General features: G+C 30.4%; 1 protein-coding gene across 1 annotated transcript in view; it reads right to left on the bottom strand.

Moving 5' to 3' along the window:
* LOC111614160 overlaps nt 1–13,940 on the bottom strand; it is a 53,269-nt gene that overhangs the window by 14,269 nt on the left and 25,060 nt on the right. Inside the window, exons 3-4 of the mRNA XM_023355539.1 lie at nt 13,841–13,864; nt 4,850–4,891 (exon numbers count right to left, since the gene is read on the bottom strand). Coding sequence (XP_023211307.1) covers nt 4,850–4,891; nt 13,841–13,864 — 66 coding nt within the window. The remainder of the gene's footprint in view (nt 1–4,849; nt 4,892–13,840; nt 13,865–13,940) is intronic.

Genomic DNA, 13,940 nt, shown 5'->3' with positions numbered 1-13,940 from the left:
TCTTAAGCTGCTTGAGTCTTCTTAATAATACAGTATCTTTCTTAGATAAGATTGAACTGCGGCCTACTGTAGACCTGTTCAAGCCATACTGCCAAGCAACAACAGACAACAGATATTTGCCCATTCTCTACCTTTGCTATTATACTCTCACCTTTCGAAAATAAAAACCGACACAAAACTTAATGAGTGCCCGCCCAACAGTCTCGCGAATACTATAAAAGACTTGTGTCTGTCAGAAAAATAAAAGGCTGAAATTACAAGGGAGAGTTTCAAAGTTTGGAGGAATACTATCTGATCAGTATATACTGGGTTGAGCGTCGATGTTGACGTCTCCTGCACTCCAAAAAGTTTCGAATTGTTGTCTGAAGACAAGGGAAGACCAAGCGGTATTCATTATTTTATGTCGCTTCTTATTGTTTGTTCTGTGAGGTGTTCATTGTCTGAACATAAAAGTCTTTTGCAAAAGTGTTCGTTATCCGATTTGTTCGTTAACCAATCACCCACTGTATTTTGAAAAACTTTTATACTGTTTTGTTTTAATGTATATCATATTTAATGTATTTTTAATTTTATGTAATTATTGTCTTTTTTTTTACATATATTTGTTAATTTTGGGGGTTGATATCAACTGTCCTTTGGGATTTTTCTATTTACTTATGTAAAGAAAGAAAGTATGTAATGTATAAATATGTTTGTTAATTACAAAATTGTTCTTTTAACTCTAACTCATTTCTTAAAACATATTATTTACCATGTAGTAGTTCAAAACAAAAATGGTGATTTTAATAAACAATAAAAAATTTGTATTTTGTCTATTATTGATATCTTATTTTGTTGCCCAGATAACCATTGACCAGTTGATGATGTCCATAAAATATAAAATGTGCAGAAAAAAAAAAAACATTATATAAAAAAACATAGAGCTAACAATAGTTAATATTAAGGATTTCTTGGTGATTAGATTAATCAAGAGTTAGTTTCAGATTTACAAATGGGCCTTTTGGCTCTGGCCCAGGGTGACAAATTTTGAGAATGTAAAATTTTATAATTAATGCCTCATTTTTATGTACATTTATAATAAATTAATAACTAAATAACATTTCAAATACATTGACAAAATAATTCAAGCTATAAATATAATATGGATATACAGCAATGTGAATACAGGTGCTCTCCTACTTAGAAACAGGTTATATTCCAGAGGTTTTGTTGTAAGTTTAAATGTTTGTAAGTCAAAAACTAACCTAAAAATTACATTTGTACACAGAATAATCATATATTGTTAGTGTTTAATCCTTCAATGTACTTAATAGAATCAGTGGCGTGCCGTCATTAGAAGCGTTGGAAGCGCCGCTTCCCTCGTATTCTCTAAAAAATAAATAAATATTAATTTTAATTTTATGAAAATAATCGCACAATATTTTATTATAACCGCATTATGTATCTTATTACAAATTTCTATACTACACATGAAAAAAAAATGCTATTGTATATTAGAATATTAGTGGCGGAGTAGAATCTCCTGTATTTTCAGATTAAGAAAAGCCAGATTTGCACATGTGCTTTACAGAGCACCAACCTCACCTGGTTTAGCCGGTGGAAGCCTACAACCTTGGGTGAAAGCTGCACACATATAAAGACTCCAATTCTATCAAGGACCGGTTCTGGGCTGTTAGCCGCCTGCCCACTAGATATTTCGATTACGTGAATAACGAGTAGATTTATAACTTAACCCAACCGATAAGAATTTATTGGTATGTTTTTACGATAATTCCGTATAGTTGACAGGAGTTAAAAAATCAATTAAAATATTTGATATATTTATTCCGCTCTCCGATTTTATATTACTCACGGATTTCGATGTTAAACCAGTGATATTACGATTTCGTACATCCCATCTTTAAGGGGATGTAGAAAAAAACGTGTACAATTCTTGTATAATGTTAAAAAATTAACCGTTACTTCGACAGCGTCATTTACAACTAAATTTAATGAATGAGAGAGATGCACCAGGTACAGAAAAGGCTCTAGAATTTATTTTCCTTAAATTTACGATTTATGTATCCGTTGTCGTAAAAATTTGTCTTTCCACTTTTTTCCCGAGACTACAAATATTCGAGTACAAAGTAACTGGTTTCGACTTATTTCTACTTAAGAAGTAGTTAAATAATTAAGCGATTAGGGAATTGGGGACGTAAACAAAACCCTGATGAAAGAGCCGGAATTTTACTTAAACAAAAGCCTAACCGGACCAATATCTAGCCGAGTACAGTGGGACTGATTTCTTCGTAATATTAGATGTAATAAAGACAGAAATTTTTCCAGTTCAATGAAAGTGAGTAAAAGTTGTAAATTTTGGAAATTTCCGTGGACACCTGGTCTTAAAACGAATTACAGTAGTTAGAAAACAAATGACTTTTAAGTTTAACAAATTTAGATTTTTACAGCTATGATGAGAAACGTTTAAAATTTACAACAACCCTGTCGCGTCCTTTGAGATATACTAGTGATGAGACAAAAGAGACATTAACCGGTATCGGCACCCTCGGGATTTGGCAAGCATGCACCGCACCGCACACCTACCAAGACCGTCTCTGATTCCATCCACGAGCCACTGGTAGGGAGCAATTTTAACTAGGTGGATTGTTTTAATATTTAAAAAGTAAAGACTATTTTATGTTATTTTTATGTACGTTTCTTCACAAAACTATATTTATAATTTTCTTTAAAAGTATATTCATACAATTGAATATTTTGTACCAGGTATGTATAATTGTATATCATCACACATTTTATTTTAACAAGTAAGTTTTTATAATTTTATTTTTAATTTTAGCCCTTATATTATAGCTAGCAATTTAGAATGTAATTGTGATATCGAAAATTTATTTCAAAAAGTTTTGGCTCGAGACCATATAATGAAAAAGAAAAAATTTGTTCGACATTTTCATGATAAAATTTATGAAGATATAAAATGGCTTTGTGGATGCATAAAAATGCAAAATTTGTTTTGTTGGCCTTGCCTACTATTTTCAAATAAAATTAGTGTGTAGAATGAGATTGGCTTTGACGATTTAAATAATTTGAGTAAAGCTGGCAAAAGACACGAAAATCCTAAATCTCGCATCGATTCTTTCGTAAAATTGAAGCAATTTGGAAATCAAAATAGAATAGAATTTAACATTAGTACACAATATAAAATATATATTGAAAATTATAACAAGATAGTTACGGCTAATAGATATATTTTAATTAGTAGATGTTATCGAAGCGAGAATTGGCATTTAGAGGGCGTATAGAATCTATTAAATCTAATATAAGAGAGTTAATTATATTGAACTTGCTTATTTATTAAGTGCGTTAGATAATCTATTAATTAAAAATACATTTAGAGAAGTCTACGGTTTTTACTGGCTTATCGAACAAACGAATACGAATGGACCCTAGACCATTGCTGACTGATTGCCCCTGGAAGTCGGCTTCTTATAGAAACACAGCTTCCCTATCATCAAATGTCATGGCACGCCACTGAATAGAATACATTATGCTCATTTACCTGCTGACTACTGCTTAGCAACAGATGTTTCACAGTTGGTTGCTTTTTCCACTTAATGCACTTAGTTTTATAATGTCAAGTTTAGTTTCCATGGTAATAAAGCCACACTTTTTGCATTTATCTCCACTTTTATATTTACTATTATGTTTTGGAAGCATTTTTGAAGCACTAATTGTAAAAGTTTATAAAAATTGCAAATAATAGCACCATTACTCCAACTTTACCAACTTCAATGCCATTTCATGAGCATTGAAGCTGGTAAATGAAAGATTAAAAAAATTAAATGGATTTATGAAGAATTATATGGAAAAATACAATTTAATGTGAATTTATTTGATAATTTTTTAAAGAAAAATTTAGTCTGCAGCAGATTAAACTTTGTATTAACCAAATAACACTAATAAATAAATAATTTGCCCAAAAAATTAGTATTATTATATTATATTATATTGAAATTAGTATTATATTAGTATTAACCAAATAACACTAATAAATAAATAATTTGCCCAAAAATTAAGATGACGAACATGATAGAAAAAATTATTTATTACAATTATTTATAAAAAATTTTTTATTTATTACTGGTTAAAGACTGACTTTAACACTACTCAAGACCAGAAAGAGATGAATCTGCATGAAATTTAAGTTTTAGGTGCATAGTCAAATTGTCTAAGTCTGAAAGCTTGTAAGTTAAACATTTGTAACTAGGGGAGCTCCTGTATTTTGTAAATTTCAATGTACTGTACATGAAACCTGGGATAAAGGAGCACCAAAGCTTACTGGGCCAAGGCACCTAGAAGCCTAAACCTGGAATTTTCAAGTGTTGGTAATTACAGAATAGTTTATTAATATAAATGAATTTGGAAGAATAAAAAGCATAAAACAATATGGTAGTTAACTTTTAAGAATTTTATGAACATTAAATTTGCTTTTTGAATTTTTATTTTAAAAATTTTGTTATACACTGTGTCCAGCAAGAGCATATTAGAGCATTTACATAAGAAGGTAGCATTAGCTTGTAACAGTATATTAAATTTGAAACCAGTAATTTTAAATTCAATGTTTGAATTTATTTCTCTGCATTTAATATCATAATTAAAAATCTAAATTCACATATTAATACAAAAGTAAAATAAATTTTAAATAATAATGAAGCATAAGAATAAAACAAATATCTTAAAACAGATAAAAAGCCAAAATAAATAAATAAGAGAAAGTTCATGCAGCCTCATCACCAAGAAATAAAGCATACCAAACAGTAAATAAGAGCCCAATAATGGCACACTGTTCTACCTGTGAAACTTCATGCCATCTGCCATTTTTATCCAACTTCACCTGCATAAAATTTAAAGAATTATAAAAAAAAAAATCAGAATTTTATAAATGTATATGCAAAGTTTATAAGTTAATAAAAATATTAAGATATTTAAATATTACTACTAAAATTTCATTATTTCATAATAACTATATAGATAGTATAATAATATTGAATTCATTAAATGTAATTATAATGAAATAATAATAAAAAAATTCTAAAAGTAATGAAAGTATAGAATTACACTGTAGATTCCTAATAGCAAATCTATGAAAAGCATATCCAGAGATAGACAAGAATTCTCCTGACAAGCAATGTATGTTATTATTTTATTTACTTATTTGTAACACACAAATTTAGAAATATAAATTTGGATTCATTAATATAATATGTCAACAATTTCTAAAAATAGTACAAAAAAAGGTTTTTCTTTTCTGTATTATATTTTCTGTATGTAAAGGTATTACTGTACAATAGTACAGTACTTACGTGAACTTACGCGATAGGTGGGACCGAGCAATAACCACGTAAGTCAAATTCGCATAAGTCGGGGTATAATTTCGCAATTTGTGTAAAATCCAAATCAGATGTATGTAAGCTAATAAATGTTCTCATTAATCTTATCTAGTCTTTCAATTCGTTCACAGTTACAATAAATCACCACATAGAGTCTCTCAAGTCTCCGTATATATAATAAACACAAAAATAAATAACACAAAATAAATTGTAGCTATGTGTCGATTCCGCGCGACACATTCGAACATGTAAGCCGAACAATAGTGTGGGGGGAGTGAGTAATCAAGAGTTGCATGGTGCTCAAACAAAAGACGAATTGACGAGATTTGAAATTCGCATAACTCTGGGTTCACGTAAGTCGAGGTATTACTGTATCTTTTTTTTGTATTATGAATATCCAAAAGTAAAAACAAGAATTGTTTTTAATTTTCCATAAATTTCTATCTTAAATAGTAAATTAAAATTCCTTTTAATATAAAATTACATAGTAGTTAATTAAATATGAAAAAAAAACACTAATAAAACCAAACTCCAGTAAAATATGTGAAACAATTTAATGCATAAATATGAATAAACAAACGTTCTCAATAGATTTGAGCTATTATTTTCAGATTAAGAAAACAGTGTTAAAAAAATGGAACAAAAATTTGAATGCTGATTTTAGATGATGAAAAGATGCCTTCTGATTGGGTGTTAAGATAGTGATGTAGGAAATTAAAAAAGGACCTTAAATAAAAATCTCCAGGCTTGACAGAAAGTATTACTGTCCTTGTAATTATTAGCCACATTTTTATTGTAAGTTTTGCATATTGCCAATATCTCAATGTGTTTGATAGATGGAAGTTTTCTGGTCAAATGTATATAAGTTGGGTCTCATACAAATGCACTTGGATCTGATGTTGAGTGGCAAAAAAAGCTAAAGCATTGTTGTGGTGTCCAGGGCTGGCTTGAGCTATACACACTACATAGGCAAACACCCAGGGTGCAAAAATTTAGGGACACTGCAGCCAGTATCAATTAAAAGGTATATTTATCAATAATCACAGTACTACTATTAAATGCAGTATAATTTTAATTTCAAAACATTTTCAGCTATCTTAAATAATCTTCTTTAAGACAGAAAGAAACAAATTTAAACTTAAAAATAAGAACAAAAGCTTTATATTGAATTATATTGCATTTTTAAAGGTTTGAGTAGTAGTATTGTGATTTATGACAAGTGAAATTTTCAGAAGATTTTATCAATTATTTTAATTAGTTATATTATGTATACATTCAGAGCTGTCACATGTAGGTTATGCAGATTATTCAACACACGAGGAATCTAGTACTAAAAGGAGAGGCATTTTTTAGTGGAAAAGAGAAAAGATTAGTTGATGAAATTGTATCAGTCTCAAACTTCCTAACTTCACATTATAACATCAAAAAAACAAGAACGAAAGCATGACTTGTATTATTGTTTTGCATCTATATGGTATATAGTGAAAACTTACAATCCTAAATCAATTCTTTATAAAATAAAAGTAGTTTTGGTATTTTATTTATTATTATTATTAGAAGTGTTCAAATAAAAACTTATCTAGTTGGCTTTTATTTAATGTTCAAAAGAGGTAGAGAGGGAGTGGCAACCTTCCAAATGGTGTTGTACCAAACCTATGTTATAGCGTTATTCCAGGTGCCAACATGCTTTTGTTATATATATATTATCAAAATTTGTCTGGTTATAATAGATTTCAAAATATATAATTTTGAAGTTAAGTTGTTAATTGAATTATGTTCTTACATGTGAAGCACACATACAACATGTAGAGGGTGACATGGAGTGTAAATGCATGCGCTATAATATAAATATAAAAGCAAGAAATTTGTTTTTAATGTACCATAGCCTATACTAAACGATGGCTTTTATTGAAAAGTATACAGTTAACCCCCCTATAACATGGGTTCCTATATGACGGCAAAAAAATTGCAACGGTATCCGTACAAACATGGTAAAAAAACTCCTATAATTTGGTAAAACATCATCGGGCAGCCAAACTACTTTCCGCCGTCCAGCGCCACGCTACGGAGAGTTTAGGCAAGTAAGTTGAGTTTACTATCGTCTGTACAGTATGTAAATTAGGCACCGTAAGTCTAATACAGCACTAATTTTATATATTTCTTGTGAAAGAAACATTTCTTATTCAACGGCCATAAAAATTATTTATATTAATGATGTCTCCGAAGTTCAACGAAGTTTTCGCAGAAAAATGACTTATCAGAAACCGCACGCCGCCGTTTGGTGTGCTGCTCCGCGACGAAAACAAGCTTAAGCAATGGCGATGTCAAACTGTGCACACTCGGTAAGTAATCCTACAATTTTTTGTTTATAACAGTTTATACGGATTATTCCCAAAAAAATATACGTGTTTTGGAAATGTTGAGTCAAATTAGTCTAGGAATCGATTAATTATATGGAAGAAAACCTTTCAAACAACCATAGTCCGTAAACTTTACACGTGTCGGGCTGTGATTGGCAAGGACTCGTACAAAATGGATTCGTAAAGAACAGAACGTATCTACCATGTTATGGGGGGATCGACTGTACGTAATAATTAAAATTTGATTTTTATTATATTTCTATTAAGAGTGCCACTGAAAATCATCCTGTGTGCCATAGGTTGCTGACCCAAGGTAGAGCAAAACATTTACATTTAAAAACTCTTTCTCTTTTCTTCCTCTCTTCAACAAAGCCGACTAGATGAACATTTTCTTTGAACACTCTTTATAAAAATAGCAAGGTAATGAAATGTGTTATGTAGATTACAGTTAAAACAAAATGCATAATATGAAGGAAAGAGGAATTTGCACATTATTATTACATTAGAAATTCCCTGTCAAGCATGGCAGAATACTTTTTATGAGAAAGTAGAGATTGAAGAATTGAGAAGAGTAGAGATTTCAAGAAATTCAAGAAGAGTTCCTAATGTTTCTACAAGTTTATACTATCTGTTGTAACATAAAGAGAAAAAAAATTTCACCTGGAGTGAACAAAAATAGTAGGAGTTATAGAGAATTCCCTTACACACACAAACAGATTTAGGCCTTTATATTAAAATCTTTTTTTATGAAATTTCTTTATTCACTACATTCTGAGTAAACACTCTATTGTCTCTTAAAATATTTCCTTGCTGTCTTCCTTTAGTAATAAACACCTTAATATTGTTTTGATGATTGACCTTGTGTTGCTGTTTCTGCAGCCCTTGACAAAGCCATTCTTACTCTATATTGCTCAAGTCAGACTTCTTGGCCTTCAGAGGTCTTGGTTATTCTTATTCTTTTAAATCTAGAATTTACCTGACCAATTTTACTCATACTTTCTCCTGGGCATTTTTTGACAAAATAGTGAATCTTTTTATTCCACATTGATAAAACAAAGATGAATTGTATGTGGCCTATGTTAGTTAGATGAGCGATAACACTTTCTAAATAAGGGGCTCATTAGATCATTACTTTAGAACTTCACATGGTCACTACGGAAAGATTTTTTAAAGAAGTGACACAATGCAGCTATCTATTTTTAAAGTTTAAATTTAATGAAGGAAGTTTAAAATATACCATTTGCCAAAATATTTAAAAATGTAACTTAAAGGAAATTCCATCATCAAGCATGAACTAAATGAGGTCACTGATGTCACTGCAACATAAGTGTGATCACCGATCTGAAATCAATAAAACGTTTATTCTATAGCTAAGATTTCCACAAAATAAGAAGCATATACTTTCTGTCAGAATAAAAATGGATATAACCAAAATTTCATCTGTATTGGACAAAAATTGCAGGAGTTATAAGGAATTCACATGACAATGACGACTTTTATATTATTAATGGTTATAATCTTCTAGTTTTTCTAAATTATTAATATAAAGTTAAAAACTATAAACTTTTGAATGAGATTCTTTTTTGATTTTAATGATTANATATTTTTTTTTTTAAATATATTTCATATTTATTAGATTTTGAGCAAGAAAAGAAATGCAATTGTATTTTTGATTTTATTATATCAGTCTATAAAGATTAATTATATTAATGTAGTTTTGATTAAAAAACTAAAATACCAATTAAGTATTGTTTATTAAAATTCAATAATTTTAATGTTATTTTTGAGGTTAAATGCTTAATTTTTAATTTTCATTTTTAGACTCCTTGATATATTGAGATGTCAGAGAAAAGAAAAAAATTATCAGGAGCACAACAATAGAAAAAGAAAACTTTTAAAAACTGAATATTTAAAAAAGAGCAGGAACCTAAAATTTTTAAATTAACAGATTTCAGAAGTAAATAAAAATAAAACACAGTGCTCTCGACTGTGCCAGAAAATTGATTGGAGCCCAAGAAAATACAAAAATGAAGTATATTACCAGGTAACCCAGTGAGAACTGCTTGCCTATCATTTTAGTTCAAAATACAAGAAGTTTCATTCCAAGCCAATATCACAAGCCCACTAGGTTAATTAATTTGTACTGCTTGTTTGGAATAAAACTTCTTGTATTTTATATTAAAATGATAGATAAGCAATTCTGTTAAGAGCACTGGCACTGAGCGTGTCACTTCATGCAGTCTATTTTGCAACTTTTTTAAAATGATGTCAATCTCGAAAATCTCGGGATCAGGAAAACTTAATCCTGAAAATTTCGGGACTGAAAAGTGGTTGGGATCCCGGGATCAAATCCTCTATTTGTGAGTCAATAAATACTTGGAGTAGAGGATGTCCACAAAGTGATGATAGATTTTGTTGAGACTATGGAGTCCATTATTGTTCTCAAAGGATTAAGAAAGTTCTGGATCAGGAAAGTCTGGTCAAGATCATCAGGAAGGTTTGTCCTCACTGGTACTATTGGTCGAGGGTGAAATCTGATTGAGTAAAATTTTGCATAGGCACAGAAAATTTTTTTGAAGACTTTAGTCCAAGAGGAATGGGCGACAACTGACTCTTTGGCCGTTAATTTCAATATCAGCCCAATATTGCCTGGCTAAGAGGTCAGCAGATCATGGGAATGCGTTGTTTTCACTATTGTGAAAGTGTAAGTGGAGATTTTCTCAGGTAGTAGATTCAACAACAATTATTGAATAAGTATGTCAATATCGACGATATATTGGATTCTCACACTTGAATGTGTTTGGTATGTCCAAATAGAGTGATGGTGGTCTTAACATTGTAATTTTATTTCCAAAAATATTCCTGTGAACTTTGTCAGGAGTACAGTCAATAATTAACAAAAAGTATTTTGAGTCTCTCACTAAAGATAATGTTTTTGTAACAACAGATTAGCTAGAAGTTCAATTAATTCATTCTGAATTCTTTTTCCTAGATAATGGTCACAAGTCTCCATCTTTAATTTTTTGTCAATGTTTTACCAAAACAGTGTCAAATTTACTTAAAAATTTGATAAATTTTAAAAAATTTCCATTATTGTGGACAAACAGTTTGTCATGACTGCCTCTATAAGGCAAAATTTGATTAGAAAGAACTGTTACTAAGGATATCTGATTAATACATTGCATCAATGATCCTCTTTAATGAGCTGTAATTTTGTTGACCAGTTTTATTTTTTGTAACTAATTGCTAATTCCCTCCAGTTAACGTAGTTATTTTTCTATTTTTCTTATTCAAAATGAATAATTTCTTTCATATGATGCCAAAATGGAATGAATATTTTTCCAATAATTTATTTCATCCTTAATGAAAGATGTTACATGATTACTTTCATCAAAAAGTTTATAGCAAAAGCAGAAAACTTTATTGAGCAACATAGAATATCATAATCAATTACACTGACATTTTTCTCCATTAAGCAATTTTCTAATGTAATTAAGTAAAAATTTCTTTTATTTTATCTGATGGAAAATTATACTTTTTAATCCATTGCAGACCATGTTCTAGTAAAATTTATAATAAGCTGTCAAATTCTTTGCAACTATGATCAGGCCATTTAGCAGGTTTATCATATTTTATATTGGGCAAATTTTCTTTGGGTTCATCACTTTTATTGTTTTTAGAATTTTGGGGTCCAGTTTCACACCAATTGTATTTTTTGCGCAAGTTGTTGATGTATTTGCATCAGCCTCTGCCCAGTGCGTTTTACCTGTCAATGTGTCAGCCATCTTGCTTTGCCAGTGGATTTTAGTAGCGTTTACGCCAGCAGACTGAGGTTGTTCGTGAAAAACTTTATGTCAGTAAAATTTACAAACTTACGATGATACACAAAAGTTACAAAATTACAACGTTTAAGGTGTTTACAATGTAGGTTTCCACACACACACAAAATAAATTAAAGTTCAAACAGTCCACTAATACCGAACAGGTCCACCAAAAGATACCTTACGATGTATTCACTGAGTCATAGCTAGATGTAAGCTCCTTCCTTCTGATTAGTAGAGTGATTATATTAACTAGGTATATACTGTAAAATACGTTGATTTTTGTCTAAATTTTAATTACATTGATTAAAGAGCTGATTTCTGTAAGATTTTCTTATTTTTATTAACCCTCAATACCGAAATAATCCCAGGATCCTGAGATTGACTAAATATAATCTCAAAATCCCGGGATTAGAAATAAGAGCCAGGATCGAATTCCCTACTCACAAACCACTGTAAACTCTCTCTCTTGAGAACCGTGGAAATATCTAGTTCAATTTATTATAACTCGTTAATGATATAAATTATACACAATGTATTTTCCTTTACAAATAAACGGTTGTTTAGTTAACACGGCATCCAAGTGATTCACTTCCGGTATGCTATCTCTCAAACTTCCTCCATCCCGAATCTGAGTGCCCATGCACATGGCCATTCATGTGACCTATGTTCTAATACCGAATCAACACACTGTCTCAGCTTTTGTGTTAGTCAGGACATGATGGTGTTAATCCTGACGAGGCACTAAAGAGGTGCCAACCCTCCAGTCACACAAGCACTCAATGCATCTTAAACAAAAGATCCATTGAAAGAAAAACTTTGAGAAAATATGATATTTGAGTGACTAATGACACCAACAAGCAGTATACTGGCAGAAAACAAACCACACTACATTCCACAGTTGCTTTTTGGATGAAAGATATCTGGGAGGAGTTGGATCTAAATATCAGCATTTAAGTCATGTACTATTACAGTAGAGCCTCGAAAACTCGGCCTAATGTGGACTGAAGGGTGGCCGAGTTTGTGAAAATGCCGGGTTATCGGGAATGGGGTTAAAAAAGGATAAGTATGCGTGTTTCCTCAGAAAATATTGTACTGTACTTGTATGTATTGTTTGCTTGAGAATACAACAGAGAATAAACTGCCCAAATACCCTTAAACAAATGAAAAGTACATCCTTTATGAAGGCATAGAGCCTTTACTACATGAAAATGAAATTTAATGAATACACTGTGTACAGTAATTTACCTGATAAGACAGACCTCAGAAAAATACTTTATGAGGCATAAAGCTGTCTATAATGAAAATTAATTAACTAAGGATTTTTTTGCCCTGCCAGGGTGTGGCCGAGTTATCCGGAGTGCCGGGTAATCGAGTGCCGAGTTTTCGAGGCTCTACTGTACCACAAATCCAGAAGGTGAGAACAATATGATCCATTGCTTCAAGAATGGTCATTCTTGTATGATAGGAAGACAACATCTAACCATCACCAGAAATGAGCCAGGCAGTGAATTGAAATGAGATGGTGAGTTTGAATCAGATGGTAGTCAAGATTCTGAATCTAATGACACTCAACCAAACAATTGCCTCAATCAAGCTAAAAAAAACCACTATTATTAATGATTAGTTAGATAAGAGATGACGCTTAATGTCTACTTCTAGTACCAAATTACTTAGTAACTAATCATTCATAATAGCAGATTTATAGCTCGAATAATTAAGACAATTGTTTGGTTAAGTATCTATGTATTGGGCTTCAGGATGTTTTCTATTTATCTAACAATGACATCAAAAAGACATGAATAATAATATAACAACTGAATCAGAAAACATTGAATTGAGTTAACAATGAGAAGAGTAATTATTTCAAATGTTGTAGTTGTAACCCATAAATACAGTCAATAAATGGCTTTAATAGTAATTTAAGAATTTCTTTTAATTTTTACTCATTCATCTCCTATTGCAAGATAATCTTTGCCTCAGAAAGAAACCCATATCTTAAAATAAACTCCCCCTGAGGTTTAATCAAGGAAATATGGTAATTTTATATATATATACACACACCTGGTATAAAATATTGATTATTTGTAAATAATTTTGCTTTAAGCTACTTCTTAAAATTTATATTAGTTACAATAATTAATATTACATAATAATTTAAAATAACTATAAATTTAAAATTTTAAACAGAAAACAAATTAGATTTTGTTAATACCACATTGATGTTTATACCATAAAGGGAGGGTAACGAAAGCTTTTCAAGGAAACATACCTTTACAGTTGGACGAATAGCTTCCTGAAGAAGGATAGCACAAAATAAAAAAAAAATAAAAAAAATTAATTAAAAACAGTATTATAAAATATTTTGAAAA

Source organism: Centruroides sculpturatus, unplaced genomic scaffold (genome assembly GCF_000671375.1).
Source record: "Centruroides sculpturatus isolate CEXI.00-Female unplaced genomic scaffold, Cexi_2.0 scaffold1625, whole genome shotgun sequence".
In the NCBI taxonomy this organism is placed as follows: domain Eukaryota; kingdom Metazoa; phylum Arthropoda; class Arachnida; order Scorpiones; family Buthidae; genus Centruroides; species Centruroides sculpturatus.
Note: the sequence above shows the minus strand (reverse complement) of the source record. Positions and strands in the feature narration are given on the sequence as shown.